At 32.2% G+C, this 22,974-nt stretch overlaps 5 protein-coding genes across 5 annotated transcripts; 4 read left to right on the top strand and 1 right to left on the bottom strand.

The window, feature by feature from the left end:
- The first annotated feature begins 1,495 nt into the window (after window positions 1-1,495).
- LOC134834708 (lipase 3-like) lies at window positions 1,496-3,159 on the top strand. The gene is made up of 4 exons (XM_063849456.1): window positions 1,496-2,069; window positions 2,127-2,330; window positions 2,505-2,891; window positions 2,952-3,159. The coding sequence occupies exons 1-4, from the start codon at window positions 1,515-1,517 to the stop codon at window positions 3,105-3,107; spliced, it is 1,302 nt and encodes a 433-aa protein (XP_063705526.1). The 5' UTR covers window positions 1,496-1,514; the 3' UTR covers window positions 3,108-3,159.
- A 6,193-nt stretch (window positions 3,160-9,352) lies between these two features.
- On the top strand, window positions 9,353-12,796 carry LOC134833857 (lipase lipl-1-like). The gene is made up of 3 exons (XM_063848333.1): window positions 9,353-9,495; window positions 10,894-12,138; window positions 12,487-12,796. Exons 2-3 carry the CDS (start codon window positions 10,897-10,899, stop codon window positions 12,562-12,564), a joined length of 1,320 nt encoding a protein of 439 aa, XP_063704403.1. The 5' UTR covers window positions 9,353-9,495; window positions 10,894-10,896; the 3' UTR covers window positions 12,565-12,796.
- Window positions 12,797-12,806: 10 nt separating this feature from the next.
- LOC134833363 (ionotropic receptor 75a-like) lies at window positions 12,807-16,123 on the top strand. The gene is made up of 3 exons (XM_063847667.1): window positions 12,807-12,942; window positions 12,998-13,467; window positions 14,894-16,123. The coding sequence occupies exons 1-3, from the start codon at window positions 12,807-12,809 to the stop codon at window positions 16,121-16,123; spliced, it is 1,836 nt and encodes a 611-aa protein (XP_063703737.1).
- A 757-nt stretch (window positions 16,124-16,880) lies between these two features.
- Window positions 16,881-18,273, top strand: LOC134836164 (26S proteasome non-ATPase regulatory subunit 13). The gene is made up of 3 exons (XM_063851408.1): window positions 16,881-17,069; window positions 17,135-17,248; window positions 17,308-18,273. The coding sequence occupies exons 1-3, from the start codon at window positions 16,963-16,965 to the stop codon at window positions 18,230-18,232; spliced, it is 1,146 nt and encodes a 381-aa protein (XP_063707478.1). The 5' UTR covers window positions 16,881-16,962; the 3' UTR covers window positions 18,233-18,273.
- Window positions 18,274-18,281: 8 nt separating this feature from the next.
- On the bottom strand, window positions 18,282-21,741 carry LOC134836165 (putative glutathione-specific gamma-glutamylcyclotransferase 2). Its single transcript, XM_063851409.1, has 3 exons — window positions 21,403-21,741; window positions 20,375-21,255; window positions 18,282-19,017 (listed from the first exon to the last, which is right to left on the bottom strand). The coding sequence occupies exons 2-3, from the start codon at window positions 20,639-20,641 to the stop codon at window positions 18,517-18,519; spliced, it is 768 nt and encodes a 255-aa protein (XP_063707479.1). The 5' UTR covers window positions 20,642-21,255; window positions 21,403-21,741; the 3' UTR covers window positions 18,282-18,516.
- Between the last annotated feature and the right edge of the window lie 1,233 nt (window positions 21,742-22,974).

The raw sequence follows: 22,974 nt of genomic DNA, 5'->3' as shown, positions 1-22,974 counted from the left end.
CACTGTTTTCAATGTTTCTGTGAAGTATTCCGAGATCAAACCATAATTGGCATTGTCGTTAAGTTTCAGCGCATAAAAATAAACTCTCTGCTTCACATCAAGTAATTTTGATTCATTGAGCGTACTCTCTACATTCGTATCTTTCAAAAGGATCACTCGCAGTGCTTTATTGCATGTATTTTGAACCACCTACCGTCGTCTTTCATTAGCATTATGATCATACTGCAATAGTCAATGTGGGGTTGTATGAGGGCCTTGTACAGTGTAACTTTCGTTTCTTCATCCAGCATCCTCTTCCATTCTTGTGATAAAATAAACTTTCTTGGCGATTTTCTTCATGACAAGATCCGCGTGAAGGTTCCTTTCATCGATCATGATTAAGCTTGGCAAAAATATATATTTAAAAAAGCGTTTTGTGCGCATAAAATATGCATTTAAAATTGGAAAATATGCACTTATAGGCAAAATATGCAATTTTATGCTACTAAAAAATGCTATTTTGGTTGAAACAAATATTTTTTTTAATAATTTGTTACAAAAACCAAAACTTGAGCATCAAAAATAGAACTCATGTGAAATAATTCTACAAAAACCTTAATCTTGGCAGAAGCCCATGATACAAAAGGTTTTTTTAGGTATATAATTTTTTTTTAAATGGCAGATTTTAGAAAAATTTTGAAATTAAAATATTTAATATGTAAAAATTTTTAAAAAGATTTTTTGACATATATTTAAATTAAGGAAAAAAGTCAATACAAACAGTCAAATAAATTTTCCAAAAACTTAATTAAACAGTATTTTTAGAACCTATATAAAATTTATTATTTTTAATTATTTAAGTTTTACTCATCTTTGTCGAAAAACTGTCGAAAATTATATCTAAAATTTTTTAGAATTTTCGTTTTTTGAAAAAAAATTTTTTGGTTAAAAAATTTTTGCAAGAAATATGCAATATTATGCTCAAATTACGCAAAATATGCGCTAAAAGTCAAAATATGCAAAATGAAGTTGGGCTCAAAAGACTCAAAATTGCATGAAACGGATTTCCCTATATTTGGTTTTTCATTAGGACGAAAGAAAAAAATATGCATTTGCATATTTTTGCCAAGCTTAATCATGATGTATTAAAAATTTATTGAAAACAATACCGCATTTTTTTCAAAAATTGAAATGCGGTAAAAAAATGTGAATAAATAACTTTTACCCAAGGCACATTCTAAAGTTTTATCCTAATGATCATTTGTAAATATTTTCCCAAATTACATTCTTAAATTTCAAACGTTTTGAACTTACAGTTTTTTTTATTGATCTGTACCTGATCTAGTTAATTTCGCGCGTGTGTTGCAGATATTTTGACGTGCGACACATGGATTTTTCACACTGATTATTTGCTCTATCTCGTCAAATTGCAGTAGTTTTTATCAATAACTGATTAAGAGATCAATAAAAATCCGCGGCGTTGCGAATAAAAAGTCAGTAGCACTCAACATCTTGACACAAATAATACAATAAAAATGGAGAAAAAATTATTGTTAATCCATATTACGTTACTCGTTTGCTTATCGCACTCAATTTTCGCAAGTGCCTCTAATAATTTGAACAATATAAATGTGTGGGATCTCGTAGCTGGCGATGACGAAGCCTTCGAACGCGAACTGAAGAATGAACAAGATGCCTTAACGCGGAATCCAGCTGCTCAAAATTTCACCGCCAGCACCATAGATAAGCACGGATACCAATATGAGGAGTACGAGGTGACGACGCCCGATGGATATCTCTTGACCATGTACCGAATTGTTGGAAAAGCAGGAACGACCCCTGAACCGGGACGAAAAGTTGTCTTTTTGCAACACGGTTTGCTCCAGTCATCTGTCGATTGGGTCCTTACAGGTCCCGGGCAAGCTCTTGGGTACATTTTAAGTGATGCCGGTTACGATGTGTGGTTGGGAAATGCTCGTGGCAACACAAATTCACGGAAACATTTGTACTTGTCGCCCAACAAGAGAGCCTTTTGGGACTTTTCGTGGCACGAAATTGGACAAATTGACTTGCCAACGATGATTAATTTTGTAAGTTGGATTTTTTTTTTACATTAAAAATGTAAATTTTAATAAAATTCATTTTAGGCCTTGGAAAAATCAGGACAAGAAAAGTTACATTATATCGGGCATAGTCAAGGAACGACGTCATTTTTTGTAATGGGAGCTCTTCGTGGAAAAGAAATGATGCCGAAAATTATGTCAATGCATGCTCTTGCTCCTGTAGCCTTTATGAGCCATTTGAAATCGCCCTTCATTCGTGCACTTGCACCTTTCGTCTTTTCTATCAATGTAAGTATTAAAATTTTAGGCCGTTCCAAAATTATTTAGAAGTTTTTATTTATTTTGTCAAACAAAATGACAAAAATTTCAACAATTTTCTAAATTTTCTTTAAAAAATTTAAAAGAAACAGACTTTTTCAAAAACTTTGTTAAAATAATTTACCTTTAAATATCTTTTTTTAGTGGATCACTTCTATGCTCGGAATTCACGAATTTTTCCCCAGCAGCAAGATGATGAAGAAAGGTGGATATTGGGCTTGTCGCGATGAATCTATTTTCCAAGAACTCTGTGTCAATGCATTGTTCCTCATTGGCGGCTACAACAGCGCACAAATGAATCGAACAATGTTACCGGAAATCCTTCAACACACGCCCGCTGGAGCCAGTCGCCATCAACTCGTTCACTACGGACAAGAAGTCAATTCTGGCAAATTCCGCATGTACGACTACGGAATGTTTGGCAACTTGGCCAAATATGGAAATATTAGTCCACCAAAGTACGATTTGAGCAAGGTAACGGCACCTGTGGCATTGCATTATGGTGACAATGATTGGATGGCAGCCGTAAAAGTAGGTTTTGAAATATTTTTTTTAAAGAAAAATTTTATTTAAAATTGATTCTTTTTACAGGACGTTGATAAATTGGCGAAAAATCTCCCGAAACTCATCGGAAAATTCAGAGTTCCTGATGCAAAGTGCAATCATTTTGATTTTACCTATGGAATAAATGCTCCTTCGCTGATCTACGACAGAGTTATGAGCTTGATGAAGCGATATGAAGATTAAGTTAGAAATTAAATTTATAAAAGTAAATTTTTTATGCTTTTATATGTAAAGTACCTGAAAAGAATTATTTTTTCTTATGAAATTCTGTTTTTTATTGGATTTTCCAAAAAAACAAAGATAAGGGAAAAAACGATTGGTCTGGAAACAAAAAATACCGTTATCTTATCTCTGCAGGATTATCAGTTAAAAGGCTTCTTAAAAATATTTAAAAATTTGTTTCAAATTCGTTGTCAAAAAATGTTGAAAATGTCAAAAAATGACTGACGTTTTATAATTTTTCAAGAAATTTTATTTAAACTTATTCAATTTTAAAAGTAAACTTATTTTTCAGATTTTTTTTTTAGTTTTTTCAGATACCTAAACTCATTAATTAATTACTATTAATTACTTAAATGTGTCAGATATTGAAGCATTGGCGATAGAGATAAAGTACCTTGGAATAAAAATCGAGGACAAACTGAATACAAAAAAGAACGCAAAACATGTACAGAAAAAATGGCGAAAATATTGTTTTTCTAAACAGAAATCGAAAAAAAAAACCCTTATCGAACTCGATCAATGCTATTTAAATGCATGATTGGTGCCCATGTGGTCTGTTGCAGCTTAATACTGTTTATCATAAAAGAAGAAGATATCGCATTACTACAAAAAGTGCCAAACCGAGTTCTAAATTGATCCATGGGAACAGAGTCGACAAATGTTACAGCAAACAAATCTCTAACGTTAACGGTCTCCACGTTACTAACATTGAAAAAGTCGGCGATACACAAGATAAATTAAATAAAGTTTAATAAAATAAGATATAGAAAATAACTTTTTCCACAAATTTTGAGTTTTTCGGTGAGTTTTTATCAAATGTATGTGACAATTTTTCAGTATGTGATATTTGTGATAATTTTTAAAGCTCGCTTAGTGAATGAATACGGGAGTATTACACAACACGGAAATTCATTGACTGTTGAAACGTACAAATAGTAAAAACAACCAAGTCAGTAAAACGTTTGAAAATGCAATTTAAAAACACACTGCTTTCGTATAAATACCAGTACCTTGGGTTTTAAGCGCTTTAGTCAGTCTCCCGAGATGAAGTTCTTTCAAATCATTTTTTGGTGTCTAGCTGTAATATTGTCCTTACAAAAGTTTGCTAGATCAGGTCAAATCTTAAGCTTTACTAAAGAAACTGGAAAGTATCGTTGTACAGCTTCCATTCAAGTGGGGGATTACAGATGCAGAGGCTTCTTGGTTAGTCAAAAGCACGTCGTTTCAGCAGCTCATCATTTTGTTTTTGGGTTTACTAGCAACAGTGCCGTTTCTGCTTCTATAGTGAAAGTGGCGCTGGCAACTTTAGATTTGAGATACGCTTACTACAGATTTGACGTTGCAAGGATTCTTATGCATGAGGATTTTAACGGTTTTTTAAAAGAGGCGGGACTTCTCCGTAACAACATTGCTCTTCTCGTATTGAATTCCACCGTAGAGCTTGGCAGCACGTATCAAAAATGCCCGATAGCTCCGATAAAGCCAACCTGGGGAGACTCCTTGTATATTGTTGCCTACGATAATGAGTTGAAAATGCGCGAAAGTTTAGTTAAAGTACGTGATAGCACAAGATGTAAACAGCTCACGGATCCTTCCAAAAAATTAAAAATACCATATTGCAGTACAATTTGTATGATGGATAAAGAAATATCTTATTGCGATCAAGGCTCGCAAGGATCACCGATATTTTCAAGAAACAGAACTGAAGTTGCCGCTTTGTTACTCTATACCAGAAGCTGTCGCAGTAGTTCCACTTTATTCGGACTATCCCTAACAGAATTCAAACTGTGGATCGACAAAAAAATTCAGAGAGGTTTTTAATGCCATCTTTTACATTTAGTAAAATATATATAATTTTAAGGTATTCTACTTAGTTTTCTGATAATATTATACTATAAAGCAACACCTAAGGTTTTCAAAAATTTTATAGAATTTTATGCTCTTATCAACAGCTATCTTTACTTTCTAATCTTCGAGAAAATGTATGAATGAATGATTGAAGGAACCGAATCACATCACAAATTGTGTGGAAAATTTGGAATCAATAGATAGAAATGTCACAAAGAGTTATTAAGCCAGAGATTTAAAAATTTAAACAAATTGAATTTGCTTTAGTCACTCCACATGAGCGGCTTCATAAGCCACTGTGGGTAACTCACTCTTTTTGTAATTGTTTACTGGAAAACTAAGTAGAACTGATATGAAAGTTTTTAATAAAAAAAAATACATTTAAGCAATAGGAACAGAGCCGAAAAAACTTTTAGGTCAAAAACAATTTTAACTTAAGCTTAGGCGTCCTCCATTAATTATTTTAAATAATTCAAAATGAAAAAAAAATTAAATCGTGAATTTGGCATATTTTTACGACCCTCCTTTTTCGTACCCTCCCTCCCTCGTCGGAATTCGTCGTAAATTTGATGAGCCTTGATGAAACTTGATGAGTCAAATCAATTGACTTAATTCAGAAAATTTTTCCAATTGAAAAAATGTTTTTTTACAAAAATTTTCAGAAAGTCAAAATATATGTACACTACTGTCTTAGCATGAGATTAAACATAAATGCAGCAGTCATTATTTCACAAAGTTTTCTCGTATCATTTGAAGTTTGTTTTTACTTTTATCGTTTTCTCGATCTCATTTATCTTCTCAATTTTTTTTTCTATAGTGTCCTTCTATTAAAAATTTTCCTTTATAAATAGTTTTACTTATTATTAGTTGTGCAATACACTTTTTTTCAAATTTAATTCTCACTTCGTCTTCTTTTTATCCGATTTCGAACTTCCTGTCAATCTAATAGTAATATTTAATTTCACTTTTTTTATAGAATCTGATCTCTAAGGATATTGACGCATTGGAAGAGAGATAGCATTATTAGACAAATGGTAACGCATTTTGTTTAGCATGTTAGTGTATATATTCAGAACGACAAAAAAAAACTTACTCTATCGTTATTTAACAAAAAAAAAAAAAAAAGAAACGCACAAACAGTAATAACAACTATGTCAGAAAAACGTTTAAAAATGCAATTTAAAAACACACTGCTTTCGTATAAATACCAGTAACGTGGGTTTCGAATGTTTTAGTCAGTCTCCCGAGATGAAGCTCTTTCAAATCGTTTTTCGGTGTCTCGCTGTATTATTGTCCATACAAAAGTTCGCTAGATCAAATCAAATCTTAAGCTTTACTACAGAAACTGGAAAGTATCGTTGTACAGCTTCCATTACAGTATTTCAGAATTTCAAGTACGTAGGCTTCTTAATTAGTCAAAAACACGTCGTTTCAGCAGCTCAGCCTTTCACACATCCTGGTACTACCAACAAGCCTCTTTCAGCTTCTGATGTGAAAGTGGCGCTAGCAACTTTAGATTTGAATAACCCTAACAACAGATTTGACGTTGCAACGATTCTTATACATGAAGATTTTAACGCTCAATTAAAAAATCCAGGACGTCTCCGTAATAACATTGCTCTTCTCGTATTGAAATCCACCGTAGAGCTTGGCAGCATGTATCAAAAATGCCAGATAGCTCCGATAAAACCAACCTGGGGAGACTCCCTGTATATTGTTTCCTATGATGATAGGTTGAAATTATACGAGGGTTTGGTAACAGTACGTGATAGCACAAAATGTAAAGAGTTCACGGATCCTTCCAAAAAATTATCAACACCATATTGCAGCACACTTTGTATTATAGATACAGTTAACTCGTACTGTGGCGACACTGCGCTTGGATCACCAATTTTTTTAAAAAACAGAGCTGAAGTTGCTGCACTATTAATTTCAACTGGCTGCAACAAACGTATCACTTTATTTGGAGTATCGTTAACAGAATTCAAAATGTGGATTGACAAAAAAATTGAGAGATATCCTTAAATGCGATCTTTTACACATTTTAAAATATACCTATATATAATTTTAATGAACTCTACTTAGTTTTCTAATAATATTATACTATGTTGCCTTAAACCTAAGGTTTTCAAAATTTTTACAGAATTTTATGCCCTTATCAACAGCTATCTTTACTTTCTAATCTTCGAGACTGAAATTGAACGAACCGAATCACATCATAAGTTGTATGGTAAAATTGGAATCAAGAGATAGAAATGTCACAGAGAGTTTTTAAACCAGAAGTTCAAAAAATTGAAACAAATTGAATTTGCTTTAGTCACTCTACTATTGAGTGGCTTCATAAGCCACTGTGGGTAACTCACTCTTTTTGTAATTGTTTACTGGAAAACTAGAACTGATATGAAAGTTTTTGATAAAAAAAAAAATTAAAAAATACATTAATTAATTATGATAATCTCAATTTGACTTTGAGATTCACAATTTTAATTTTCCGACCAGAATAGAATTCATTTCGTACAAAAAAATTAATTGTTTTTACTTTTAAGGTTTGCTCGATCTTTTTTATCTTTTCAAGTTTTCTTTTCTTCCTCTTTCAAAATCTTTCCATTATAAATAGTTTTACTTAATATTAGTTATGTATTACATTTTTTTCAAATTTAATTCTCACTTCGTCTTCTTTTTAACCGATTTCGAACTTCCTGCCTATCTAACATGTGGAAGTGTCATTGTGTACTGGGATCAATCTTCTGACAATTGTGTATTCATCCAAATCGTTGCTAGCGCTTATGTTTTTTGTGTATGCATCCCGAAGTAAACAATGATCAGCTGACGTAGGACAGCCATGAAAGCGGAATGTGCTCTAACTTTGATATTAATTTAGAGTGTTTAATAATTCATAATTATTATATTATATGTGCCCAAAGCCCGCCTCCACATAATAGTAATATTTAATTACACTTTTTTTTATAGAATCTGATCTCTAAGAATATTGACACATTAGAACAGAAACAGCATAATTAGACAAATGGTAACGTATTTTGTTTAGCATGTTAGTGTTTATATTCAGAACGACAAAATAAAACTTACTATATCGTTATAAAAAAAAAGAAACGCACAAACAGTAATAACAACCATGTCAGAAAAACGTTTAAAAATGCAATTTAAAAACACACTGCTTTCGTATAAATACCAGTAACGTGGGTTTCGAGTGTTTTAGTCAGTCTTCCGAGATGAAGCTTTTTCAAATCGTTTTTCGGTGTCTCGCTGTGTTATTATCCATACAAAAGTTCGCTAGATCAGATCGAATCTTAAGCTTTACTACAGAAACTGTAAAGTACAGCTGCATAGCTTCCATTATAGTGGGAGATTCCCGATGCAATGGCTTCTTGGTTAGTCAAAAGCACGTCGTTTCAGCAGCTCATCCTTTCACATTTGGTGGTACTACCAACAAGCCTTTTCAAGCTTCTGTAGTGAAAGTGGCGCTAGCAACTTTAGATTTGAGAACCGCTAACCACAGCTTTGACGTTTCAACAATTTATATGCATGAGGATTTTAACGGTCTATCAAAAGAGCCAGGAATTCTCCGTAACAACATTGCTCTTCTCGTATTGAAATACACCGTAGAGCTTGGCAGCACGTATCAAAAATGCCCGATAGCTCCGATAAAACCAACCTGGGGAGACTCCCTGTATATTGTTTCCTATGATTATGAGTTGAAATTATACGAGGGTTTGGTAAAAGTACGTGATAGCGCAAGATGTAAACAGTTCACGGATCCTTCCAAAAAATTGTCAACACCATATTGCAGCACACTTTGTTTTATAGATTTTAATAACTCGTACTGTGGCGAAACTGCGATTGGATCACCAATTTTTTCAAGAAACAGAATTGAAGTTGCTGCACTATTAATTTCAAGTGGCTGCAAAAAAGGTATCACTTTATTTGGAGTATCGTTAACAGAATTCAAAATGTGGATTGACAAAAAAATTGAGAGAAGTTTTTAATGCGTTCTTTTACCTATAAAATGATAACTTTATATAAAAAATAAATTACACACGAACCGTTAGTCACCTTCAAAACAAAACTTTGAGTTCACTTTAAAAGCACGATTATTCTGGTTATTTATAAACAAATCGTCACCGTCTAAGAATGAATCACATATTTTGATGTGATAACCTCTTCATATTCATAGCGATGTTCTGATTCCATATTTATTTGACTCTCTCTTTCTATCCACTCTCCATTCATTTATTTATTCGTATTGCGCGTACTTTCACAGACGTTAAAAAATGAACGTCAAACAACTCTGGAAAAAAGTTACTTAGTCAGTGTCTTTCTCTCGCGCTGTTTACATCGCTTTAGAATTTTATTAATAATTAAAGCGGCTTGAATTATAACAAAAAAAAAAAATCAGTAAATCATTGAAGAATATTCTGTTACAATTGATTATTTTATGACTCAGGAACAAAATAATCCGGCATCGATTTTACATGATTATTAGGTAACAAAGTTCGATTTTTCGTTTTGAAGAAATTTAATTAAAATTTCTGTCGATTTTTTAGTCGAGTGTAATAAGTTTTTCATTGAATATCGATAAATTTTTCAATTTTCTAAGCAATTCTTTCCGACCGCTTTAAAAATGTGAAAATTAATTTACATTAAATGACTTTTTGTGTCTTGCGTTTTTTTTTATTATTTTGCCCATGACATACAGAAACCGGTTTCCATTCATTTCACATGAACTAGATCTAGAAACATATGTTTATGTGTAAATCTTATTAGACAAACAGACGACCGGTGCAATATTTTACCGGCATGCAGGCTAGACCAGCTGTGAATTTTGTTTTCTTTTTTTTTTTATTGCATTTCAAGTTTTTTGAACGAGCTCGAAAAGAATACAGTATGAACATCTTAACAGCATCTCAACTATATAACCGGAATTGGTTTCTTTTGAAAAAAAAATTAATGTCTTTCCGATTTTCTATGATTTTTATCGCGGTTTTCCCTGAGTTTTTCACGGTTTTTAACTTTTATTTGGCTTAAAAAACCTCTCTCGAAAATTTTCAATATTTTGATTGAAACAAATTTTTGCAAAAATGATCTAGTTCAGTTTTTCACGAATTTCGAGAGTTTTGCTTCATAATTTTTTTTTTCTTTGTGGAAATTCGTTTGCAGAAATGTACAGTAATTTTTTCTAAAACAAAACTCGTGGAAAATTTCTGGAAAAATTCATTCAAATCGACATAATGTAAAATTTTAAAATATTCTTGGTAATTCAGTGGACAACTTGAAAGACGTAAATTCGTGAAAAACTCCGGAAAATGAGTTTTTTTTTGTTTTCTACGAATTTCCACGTAGAAAAAAATCTTAAGAAGCAAAACTCGGAAAATTCGTGAAAAACTGTATAAAACCAATTTTGCCATGTTTTCTACGTAAGCACCATCTATTTACGGCGTCGGATAAAAAAGAACATTTTTTGACCCCCCACCCCCCTATAATTGAAAACCGTCGAAATTTGAAGACCCTAATTTACAACGTACTTTTTAGTACGCTTTTTAAGAAATTTTTTTGAAATTTAACTCAAATTTAAACAAAAATTTGTGAAAAATTGTACATGTTTACTCAGTCAGTAAAAAAATAGAACAAAAAAGTCTGAAGCGCTTAAATATATTTGATAAATTGAGACAAAAAAAATCTCAACTATAGAGAATTTTTGCTCCCCCCTCCCCCTACGTCGAAGTCCATCGGAAACTCATGGACCCCCACCCCCCTCGAACTTCCGACGCCGTAAATGGATGGCGTCGTAGGAAAAGGTTAAAAGCTTTCGAAAATCTTAGAAAATTGAGAAAAAATTACCTGAATATATTGAAATCCGTTTAACCCGTTTATTTTGTTGCAGAAAATGTTCCGATTAACGTTTTTGTTGTGTCTCGTCGTTACCCTTCGAGCTGACTCCATGCTCGACAAGGTACTCGATAATATTATCACTATCGAGCAAAATCCTACCGGCTCCTTTTGGCAAACTTTCAAGTGGTTTCGCCGCGATATTGACAGTGGGGCGCCTTATAATCCGGATCAGGACTTGACAACTCCCGAAATTGCCATTCGCCATGGATATCCGGCCGAAACGCATACCGTAAAAACTGATGATGGTTATCTTTTGACCTTACATCGCATTCCATGTGGCCGAGCTGGTTGTGCAAAAGGCGCCCGGGGCAAAGGTCAGCCAGTTTTCCTGCAACACGGATTACTTTCAAGCTCTGCAGATTGGCTGTTGACAGGTCCCGAAAAATCCTTGGCTTTCATTCTTGCTGATGCGGGTTACGACGTGTTTCTGGGAAATGCGCGCGGAAACACCTACAGCCGGAGTCACGTGTCCTTGCGAAATGACGAAGCAGCTTTCTGGGATTTCAGTTGGGATGAGATGGCGAAATATGATTTGCCGGCGGAGATTGATTATGTGTATGACTTGAAAGCGGTGGAGCAGAACGAGACACGACGCGATTTGTTGTATGTCGGTCACAGTATGGGCACGACAATGATGTTCGCGTTACTTTCGTCGAAGCCGGAATATAATGACAAAATTCAAGCAGTTTTTGCTTTGGCTCCCGTTGCTTATATGACGAACGTAAAAAGTCCCATACGACTACTTGCGCCATTATCGAAAGATATCGAGACAATTTTCAAATTTCTCGGTGCGAATGAGTTTCTTCCGCAAAATTGGGTCTTGAGATTTCTCGCGAAATACGGGTGCGAATTGACACCCGCTGAAAAGGAAATTTGCGAAAATTCTGTTTTCATTCTTTGTGGCTTCGATAAGGAGCAGTACAATGCAACACTGTTTCCAGTAATTTTTGCTCATACGCCAGCGGGAACGTCGACGAAGACTGTGCTGCATTTCGCTCAAGAAATTCATGAAAATGGGAATTTTCAGTACTACGACTATGGAGAGAGTGGCAACATGAAGAAATATGGACAGCAAAAGGCGCCGTTATACGATGTCACTAACATTCGGACACCAATTGCCTTTTTCTGGGCGCAAAATGATTGGCTTGCAGGACCAAAGGATGTGGAACGGCTCTATGAACGACTTAATAGCACGTCAATTGGATCTTTTAAGATACCTTTTGAGCCATTTAATCACGTAAGTAAACCAAACTCCAAATTTATTTCACACTTTTTGTCCAATAATTTTTTTTTGAAGGCCAAAGAATTTTAGAAAATGACTTTATTTAAATAGTTTTTAAACATGTTTTTTGTTAAATTTTTTTTATTTTTAAAAAAATAATTTTTAAAATAAAAAATTTCCAAAAATTTTGTGCAAAATATTTTTGGTTAAAAAATTCGTCTCAAATTTTTTTTGCAAAAAAATTTTTGAAATTGACCCATTTTTAAATCAAACAAGAAAACAAGTTTAAAATAAATTCAGAGTATCCTGAAATTAAATTTAAATTAATTTTGAATGAAACTTACTAATTTTCTTCCATTACAGGTGGACTTTATGTGGGGAATCGATGTAAAAACGTTGGTTTATCGACCATTATTGAATCTCATGCACCGTTTCCGTTAAATTTTGTTATTTTATTTTCTAAAAATAAGAAATAAAAATTGTTTTTAAATTAACTTGTCAATTTCGGTCAAAATTTACCAAGAAATTCACACTCACTTACCGTGTCCGTAAATTGCTGTAAACACTTCCGCGTAAAGGAAAACTGAAAATTCGATAATTGGACAAGTTGATTGTTTTTGAATTTTCCTATAAAAGATAATGTCGTTTCTAATAAAGACTTAATACGCCAAGAAAATCCAATCATGAAACCCTCAATTCTATTTTTGCTCAATATTTTTATGGTTGTTCAAGCATGGGATGCAAATTTACTGCAAAAACTCATAATTCAAGAATCCGTGAAAGTTGTTGATGTGCTATTTTGTGATAATATTCGGGATGGTAAGGAATTTCTAGAAAAAAAAACTTTATTTTAATATTTTAAAAATAAATTCAGACATTCTACCGTTATTGAAAAAATCTTCATCAACTATGACGTCATCGTTTGAGTTGCATAACATCGACGGGAACGATTTTGACCTTTTCTCTTTTAATAATTGTGATGATATGACTGTCATTGCGGATCTTAAGTGTCCCAACATGTCCTCAGTTTTGAATCAGGCGTCGGATTTAAAATTTTTTAATTCATCGCGGAAATGGATTTTTATAGGAGATGAGGACTTAAACGGATCTTTGTCGTTTATGGAGACTCTTGATATCAATGTTGACTCAAAAATTACTTTAATTCAAATAAGTGAAGGAGTCTTTGAGATTTATAAAGTTGGCAGTCCAGCACTTAGACGTTCGGGGATATTAGAAGTCAAATTGGTGGCTATGTATTCCAACTCGGTTTTGAAATATGAAAAATCTGAAATTGGGTTTGTGAAAAAAGATTTGCAAGGAATACAATTAGTGGTGGCGATTGCGGTAAGTTGTTATTGAAAATTAATTTTTTTTTATTTAGGCAAGTGCAATTCCAAAAAATGTTTCACATTGTTTTGGACCTCAATTATATCAATAACTTCATGGACAATAATATCAATAATTTTTCCATCTTTTTTACTATTTTTATAATATTTAAAAAATATTTTGGATCTTTTGTTTTAACATTTTGACAAATTTTCGATATAAAAAAAATTAAAATTTTTCAAAATTAACGATTTTTCTGAAATTTAAAAATTTTTGACAAATTTCAAACTTTAAATTTTTTAATTTTTTTTCTATAAAAAAATCCTTAAAAACCCTTTGAAAAATTGCAAAATATATCAAAAATTATAGAATTCAACAAATTTTTGATGATATTTAGTGATTTTTCTTGTGTTTTGAAGGTTAAAATATTTCAAAACCATGATTATCATTATTCCATTATTTCCTCCTTGGATTTTAGGAAAAAGTGCATTAGGTTGCTCATAATGAAAATCAAAAATAAAGTCTGATGCCCCATTTAAAAAGTCGAAATTCTTTTGGCAAAATTTAAAAAAAAGTTAAAAATTTCATAAAAAAATTACCGTTTTTTAGTGAATTTTGATAAATTAATTAAATTAGGCGAATAAATTTAATATTTTCATTTTTTGTCCCATGAGGATTTTCTCGAGGGGGGGGGGGGAAATAAAAAAATAAATATTTTTGAATTTTTTGTTTGTAATTTTTTAACGTTTTTAGACGTTAAACGTTGATTCTTAACATTTATTTAATTTTAGTTTATATTATTTTAAAATTTGTACTTAAAAGTAAAGAAAAATCAACAAAATCTCCTAAAATAAATATTTTTGAAAAAAAATAATTTTGGTCACGTGACTTTCAAAAAAATGTTTTTTAACATTTCAATAGAAAATGTGGTAATTGAGCAAATTTCTTTAGTTTTTTGTATAATTTTACCATAAACAGTAATTTTTCATAATTTTTTAATATAAAAATTCCAAAATATGTCAAAAATATTTGTATTTTATATTTAATTTTTATTTTTCCCCCTGAATTTTTTCGACAAAATCGGAGGGGGAGGTGACAAAAAATGTATATATTAAATTTATTCGCCTTAATGAATTAAACATTTTAATTTTTTTTGCTTTGGGCCTAAATTTATTTATCACTTTATGTCACCCTCTGATTTTGCCGAAAAAAATGAGAAAAAAATTTTTAGAAAATTTTTGACATTTTTTGGTACTTTTTGATTGAAAAACGATAATAATGTCCAGTAAACATTCAAATTATATTAAATGTGTACTTGCTTTAAAAAACGCATTATCAATCGAAAATTTGATGAAAATTTTTTGACCTCTTATTTTCCTTTTTTATGTTTAAAAATGGGGCATTTGACAAAACTAATGAATTTCAAAATACTTTATACTTTTAGATCGAAAAAACACCGAAACACGCAATTTTCCTCAACTACATTCGAGGCAAAGGATTTGGACATCGTGATGCTTTTAGTCGTCTCTCCTTCCAGTTTGTAATGCTCCTCTCTGAATTGTACAACTTCAAAATTAGCGTGAGAAAAGCCATAACTTGGGGCTATCCCGTACCTGGCAAACCTGGAATATTCGATGGCGTTGTTGGAATGTTGCAGCGACACGAATGTGATTTTGGGGCAGTTGGCATATCGTATCTACCCATCAGACATTCCATACTCGACAGTGGCTTATCTGTGCAAAAATTCCGCCAATACATGATTTTTCGACATCCTCGCACGTCGACCGGCATGAAAAATGTCTTCTTGTCGCCGCTATCGAACGTGGTCTGGATGTGTCTCGCATCCATTCTCGTTCTGATGGTTTTTTGTCTCTATATTTTTCATTTTTACGAAAAAACGATTGATTCGTTGCCGTTATCGTTGTCCATCGTTACCGTTATTGGGATTTTTGCATCGCAAGGCGTCACGAAAACTTTCAAAGGACTTCATGCGAGAATCGCTTTGTTATTTTCTCTGATCATGTCGATTATTTGTTTGCAATTTTATTCGGCATCAATTGTCTCCTCGTTACTTTTGCCAACGCCACGAACAATAACGACGATGCGAAATTTGGCAATGAGTAATTTGAAGGTCATCATGGAAGACATTCCCACGTCAAATGCTTCTTTTAGAGTTTCCATCGATGAAAATGCGATTTTCTTGTACAACACCAAAATTAAACAATTCGACAGACTGTTCTCGATCGAAGAAGGTGTGACACTCGTGAAAAAGGGAAATTATGCATTTTATACGTACGTCGACTTTGCTTACGATTTTATGCGGAACACTTTTACTTTTGACGAATTGGATGATTTGCAAGAAATTCCTTTTTATCCGTTAGATCATCGTTCTATGTTGTACATGGCAGTCGAGAAACATTCTCCCTTCAAGGAACTCATTCGTGTGGGAAACCAAAAGTTTGCTGAAACAGGCCTCCGATCATATGTCACGGAAAAATTCACATCAAAACCACCGGTGGGCAACTTAAAAAATCAAATGTTCAAAAATGCGGTCGTCGATTTGCATGCTTTTTCATCAATTTTGTACATGTTGGTCACTGGGATGATTTTGAGCTTTATGATTCTCTTTTTCGAAGTTTTGGCAAAGAAAATTGAAAATTTTAAAAATAAATGAAAATATTTAGAGGCAAATTTTTTACAGTTTTATTTTATTTTAGGTCGCTCCAAATTTTTTTTATGTTTTTGTCCCATGCCCCATTTTAAAAACCGGAAATCTGATGGGGCAAAACAAAAATAAAGTTAAAAATTTCATCAAAATTGTCCGTTTTTTCGGTCTTTTTCAAAATTTTGTCAATGAATTTTCAAAATTTTTTAAATTTTTTGTGTTGAAAAACGAAATTTTACATGAATTTTCTTCTTTAAAAAAATACATTTCCATTATTTAAAATTATTTTTAAAAAATTTTTGACGGTTTTTTTTATGAAATTCTCTTGTTAAAAATTTTAACTCGAAATACTCTAAGTCTAAGATCAATTTCAAATTAACAAATCTCAATATAGATGACATAATAACATCTAAAAAATTCATTAATGACTAAAAAATGTTCAAATTTTGAGAATTTGTATGAAAAAGTATTTCAAAACTTTTTTTTTTATTTTTTGCCCCCCCCCCCCATTTTGAAAAAAAATCTTTTAGGAAAAAACCTTGAAAAAAATTGGAGCGGCCTTATTAATTAAATAAAATAAAATGAATAAAATTATCTCTAATTAGAATCAATATTTTTTCAATTTTAGGCTTGAAATTGATAAAAAAAATGACTTGCAAAAAAAATCAAGTCAAAAATTATTTATGTAACGGTCATTTAATTTCAAACATTGACGTTTTAAATTTTGATGTCAAAAACAAACCACAGCTTTTTGTACGAGAGAAAACATTACTAAATCCTGCAAATCATCGACACACAAAATTCCGAAAAGTTGTTTTGTCTTAAAATTAAATAAAATTCAAAGGAAAATGTCGTCTCCCAACAGCGCTACAACTTATTTGGCTGAGCAGAAGAAGACCACAAACAAGGAGTTGGCCACGGAATGGGTTTTACTCGAAGAATTGTACAATGAGAAGTAAGTTTTGACTTTGTTCGTTGTTTGATGACACGAATTTATGCATTTTTCTATTTTTTCCACAGATTATGGAATGAACTCACAATCAAATTGCACACATTCGTGAAGCATCCAGCGTTGCGCGATGAAAAATTGCTTCTGGAGCTCTACAATCAGTTCATTACCACTTTCGAGTCCAAGTAAGTTTAAAAATTTCGGGTTCGTGGCTCTGTATTGACTTATTTTCACCATTTTTCAGGATAAATCCTTTCGGCTTGGTGGAAATTTGCGCCGTAATTGTCGAAAATATCGTCAACAAGGACGAAGCGGTCGCTTTCCTCGAAAAATTGAAGGAAAAAGTGAAAATTTGCGACGAAGCTATTTGGTTATGTAAAGTATTGCAAGGCCAACTCTACTTGGAGTTCCTCAACGACTTGGAATCGACAAAGAAAATCATCGAGGATCTCAAGGACGTGCTCGATCAAGCGGGAAATGTCACACCAGTCCATGGCAAATACTACATGTTAGCTGCCCAATATTATCGCGTTGTTGGTCAACATGCCGACTACTACCGTTGCGGCTTGCAATTCCTCGGATGCTCCATCGATGAGTTCCCGAAGGATCAGTGGCCGCAACAAGCCTTCTTCCTCGGTCTTGCTGCCTTGCTGGGCGACGGTGTTTACAATATTGGTGAACTTTTGGCACATCCCGTCTTGCAATCTCTCGTCGGCACGGAAAACGAATGGCTCGTCGAGCTTTTGCGTGCCTTCAACTCGGGCGACATCAACAAATTCGAAGCCATGAAGACCACGTGGTACCAAATTGCCGATTTGGCGGCGCACGAAGTAAAATTACGGCAGAAAATCTCGCTTTTGTGTCTCATGGAAATGACTTTTAAACGACCAGCGAACCACAAGACGCTGACTTTTGAGGAAATTGCGGCGGAAACAAAGTTGCCGATGAAGGAAGTGGAACTTTTGATCATGAAAGCGCTCGCACAGGGACTTGTACGTGGCGCGATCGATCAGGTGGCCGGCGTCGTTAATATGACGTGGGTACAACCGCGTGTCTTGGATAGACAGCAAATCGCCGGCATGGCAAAGACTTTGGATGTCTGGATGGATTCCATTACGGACATGGAGAAGTTGATTGAGACGCGTGCAAAGGAAATTCTTACAAACTAATTTTTATTTGCGTTTAAATAAAATAAGATTTCATTTATAAATTGCGGTAATTTTGCTTTGGCGATTAAATTTAATATTATTTGAATTTTTGTCACTCGATTTTACTTTTTTTGTATTTTTTTTAACTGAAAAACTTGTGTTAACTTAAAAATAATTCAAAATTTTTTATTCAAAAAATTATTAATTTTTTTTGTTTAATTTTTTTTTTTTTGTATAATTTTCATATTTCTTTTGTGACAAAAAGTCAAAAATAATTAAATTTAATCGCCTTTTTTATTAAACTTTTAAATATTCAAGCAACGCAAACGGCGACTAGGAACACGTGACGTGTGCTCAAAAGTTGTTGGTCGTGCAGGCACGTCATTCGCATTCATATCACGTCTAATTGGTGGCTTTGGAGGTCCCATGCACTCGCTGAGACTCATTTTTCGCTCCAACAAATATTGCCTGACAAATTTATCCAACTTGAACAAATGTTCGTCTTCCATTCCAGGCAATTCTTCTCTCATAAAGATGACTAAACGTATCAAATATTCCACGTTGTGTCCTGAAGGTCCGCGTGAGTCGACAATCATTTCAGCCAATTTTTGCTCGGGAAGTTCTCCGATCCAGTGCTCATTGACGGGCGTAGCGATGTAAAGTAATGCTGGGAACGCATCTCCATTGTTGCGCGGATAAAATTTGGTCATTTCCGTTACGTAGCCGCCTAAGGTGCATTCACGTTGCTTCAAATATTCCAATGCGAGACTGCCGGTTATTTTGTAAGCACATCCCCAAGTGATTCCCTGTGAAGAAAAGAAGCAAAAAAAAATTTTTGTAGCAAGTTTTAAGAAGGCTTAAAAAATTTTTTTATTATTTTTTTCGTGAAGCTCCATATTTTTATTTTTTATCCCATTCTTCAAGAAAAATTTCAACATTTTATGAATTTTCAAAGATTTTTTATAATTTTTAAAAAGTTTTTTAAAATATGGATAAGGCCGCTCCAAATTTTTTTCGATGTTTTTGTCCCAAAAGATTTTTTTCAAAAAATAAAAAAATAAAAAATAAAATAAAAAAAAGTTTTGAAATACTTTTTCATACAAAACAACAAAATTATAACAAATTTTTTATGAATATTTAAGCAGCTTTATGGTATTTTTAATTGAAAATTGATAATTTTAATTGATTAACAGTATTTCAAGTAAAAAAATTTAAACAAAAAATTCATAAAAATAATTGTCAAAAAATTTTAAAAATATATTTTTTTTCAAAATATTTTTAGAGACGAAAATTCATGTAAATTTTCGTTTTTTAAAACAAAAAATTTTGAAAATCGAAATTTAAAAAAAAAATTTTGAAAATTTCTTGAAAAAATATGGAAAAAGACCAAAAAATGGTCAATTTTTAGTGAAATTTTCAACTTTTTTTTTAGTTTGCTCTATTGAATTTTCGGCTTTTGAAATAAAGCATGGGACAAAATCATAAAAAAATTGAAACGGCCTAAAAATTGGCGGAAAAAAAAATCTTAAATTATTATTTTTTTGTTTTTTTTTTAAATGTTACCTAACTTCAAAAGCTCTAGAAACAGTTTTACATTAAACGATATCTATTCAGAACAAAAAAAATCGATTAACGGCCAAAAATTATTTGTATCTTAAGTGAGCAGCTAATATTTTAAATCTCGAGGATCAATTTAAGGAATATTCTAACTCATTAGAAAAAAAAATCATTTCGAATATAAGTAACGTGCGCATTTAATTCCATTCATCGTTCTAACAAGTACACGTGTACAACGCACCGTACCGTACGTGTCATTTTGTATATTTCACAAAACCAAAAACACCCGTACGTTAAGTATATATACGAAAAATTCCCATGTGTCTCATGCTACGGCGATTTTCATAAGTAATTTCATCGAGATCACACACGAGTTTCTGATAACTCTCCTAAACATATCTCGGGGAAAGTCCCTGGACCCGTGATAGCAAGTATCGGGAACGTAATGTTCCAATTGGCATATCCAACGTAGTGTTTACGCATTGCAGGTGTGCCAAAATGGTCACAAGACAAAGTCATGAAATTATGACCTTTCTGGTCAAACAGAATGGGGCTCACTCTTTGAAAATTGCTCAAAACTTTTTTTTCTGCTTTTTTTGTTCTTACCTCTTTTTCTTCAATTAACGTTGCCACAACTCCTGGTTTGCCGGGCACACCTCGATGTGTGGTATTGCCTTGCCAGAACTTTCTCGAGTAACCGCGAATGTATCCGAGAACACATTTTTCAAATTCGAATCCGGGGTAGTAGCATAACGAGCCGTAGCCGAAAATCCAGGCTGTGGGAATTTCTTCTTGAGGTGCCGTTTGAGGTCTTACGTCGCACAAGACGTTGTGATTGACGTCAAAAAAGTCCAACAGTTGCATCGCGTCCATGATTGGTCCGAAAAGTTTAATAAATCAGCAAAATACCGAAAGTCAGTGGTGCCACTGATCATCAATTAGATGCCACAAAGGCTGCCCCGAGTGGGCTGGGAGGTAGTTTGAAAGCCGCTGAATACGTTGATGATGTCCAGATACTCCAAAAAGGTGAAATTTTCAATTTTTTTATGATAAAATTCCAATGATATCAATATAGAAGTGATTGAAAAGATGAGCCAAAAATCCTTGAATCTTAACGGTAAAATTTTTTCTGAGTGGTTTTCACTTTTTTCAATTTTCCGATTCACTTGTTGATTGATTTAAGCCAATTATGGTTAATTTTCTTACAATAAAATTTTTTTTAGCTGCTTTTTCATTAATTTTTCTTAAACATAAATTTTTGATAGGAGTTCATCTAGACATTTTCTTTAATTTTCATATTCAGCACTAAGTAAAATTGTCTTTTCTTCGAATTGACTTATGCAGCATTAAGTTCATTTTCACTCGCGCACTTTTCAATTGTCTATTTAAGTCTTTTGGTTTTGCGAAACCAGCAAAGGCGATAGCCGCCGAACTTGCATTTGATTTAGTTTTCTGTGCAACTGATGCCATTTTGATTGCTCTGGTGCCTGAAAAAAATTTTTTTAAATTAATTTTGTTTTGATTTTTTAAAAATATTAATAAATATTATGTCTAGTTTGACACGTAGGTAGCCAGACATTGATGAGACGACTACGTGATTCACTACATGTTTATGAGTTTTTAAAAAAAATTACCTTTCATTTAATTACAACAACAACAACCACCACAAGACATCTTGAAAATCTCTCAAAAAAGTCACAAAAACGAGAAATACTTCTGAAATTTAGTTAATCACTGAAGTATTTTGGGTGTCCTTGAATTTTTTTGTAGCCAATATCTTCTTCCTTATGTGAGGTAAGAATTTATCGATTTTTATTTTCCTCTCAAATGTTGATTTTATTCACAAAAAGTGAATAAATGACTGAAATTTTGATGATTTTCTCAAAAATAGCTTTTCACAAGAAAATTTTGATCAATTTCCGATAAATTTTAACAATTTTCACGGAATACAAGGTTGCTTACTAGCACACTTTACACTGGTTTAGACAAAACTGAGTTAATTTTCTCTGGTTGCTGTTTACGAAACGTATGAATGTTGTCAATGAAACGTGTTGCCATAAAAATATGCGTGAGAGAATGAGAAACAAAAATATTTCGTACAATTGTATGATGAAACATTGAATGAAAGTTGAGTGAGATAATGTTTGCTATAAAATTTTTGGTTTTTGAATATTTTGGTGAAAACCGTTATTTTATTTGCTGTTGATTTGAAATTTTGAATGAATTGAAAATTTTTCAGTATTTTCGAATAAAATAATTAAATAAAATAAAAATTTTATATTAAAAATATTTATCTTGTTAATTTTTTTTTCAATTTCGTTTTATTGTTTTCATTAGATGTTTATCGGTATTATCAGGCATTTTGTATCTACTTTTTAAATAACATTTTGTAAAAACAATTATCAAACACCAATTATAAATTAAATTAATTAAGTATGTGATATATAGAGATAGAGCAAATATTTTGTAAAAGTATTTCAAAAAAAAGAATTAGTTTTAGATATATAAATTTTTAAAAGTTATTATTCGAGGAAGGCATTCTAAAAAATAAAAAGCGATTAACAGCGAGAAAAATTGATTTAAATGGTATTTTATGCACAAAAATATGAATTTAGGCCAAAACAATATTCCTAAATGTTTCAGGTTTCATAGACCTTCTGAAAATTAGGAGAGATGAATATTTTTCTTTACAAATAATTTTTATTAATAATAATTTTTCACTAAAAATTTGAATTTGTACCTTATGGGGTGCATTCAAGAACGCTTCTCACTTCCATCATGATTTTTCTGTATTTTTTTTTCCATCGAATGCTTTAATATTTGATGAGTTGTACGATTCATACAAAACAAAAATCTCAATAAATGTTTTGTTAGAAAAAAAAATAGATTTTTTTTTAATTATTCGAAAATGTAAAACTAAAATTATTTTTATTTAATTTTGATAATTTTATTCTAAAAATTTTGTACATATTCTGAACGACAAAATCCGAATACTTTTTATAGTTGATTTACTCCCAGATCAGATTTATTTACAACTATTGCTTATTTAAATTTTAGTTAAATATGTGAAATGAAGTTTTTTGTCTAATTACATCTGTATTAAATTGTTTATATTAAACTTTTTGTCAACTTTTCAAAAGTTTCAGTTTCAAAAATATTTTCTAATTGATTTTCATTAAAAATTTAAATGACGAAGTACAAGTAAG

The sequence above is a fragment of the Culicoides brevitarsis genome, chromosome 3 (genome assembly GCF_036172545.1).
Source record: "Culicoides brevitarsis isolate CSIRO-B50_1 chromosome 3, AGI_CSIRO_Cbre_v1, whole genome shotgun sequence".
In the NCBI taxonomy this organism is placed as follows: domain Eukaryota; kingdom Metazoa; phylum Arthropoda; class Insecta; order Diptera; family Ceratopogonidae; genus Culicoides; species Culicoides brevitarsis.
This window is presented reverse-complemented; position numbering and strand designations above follow the sequence as displayed.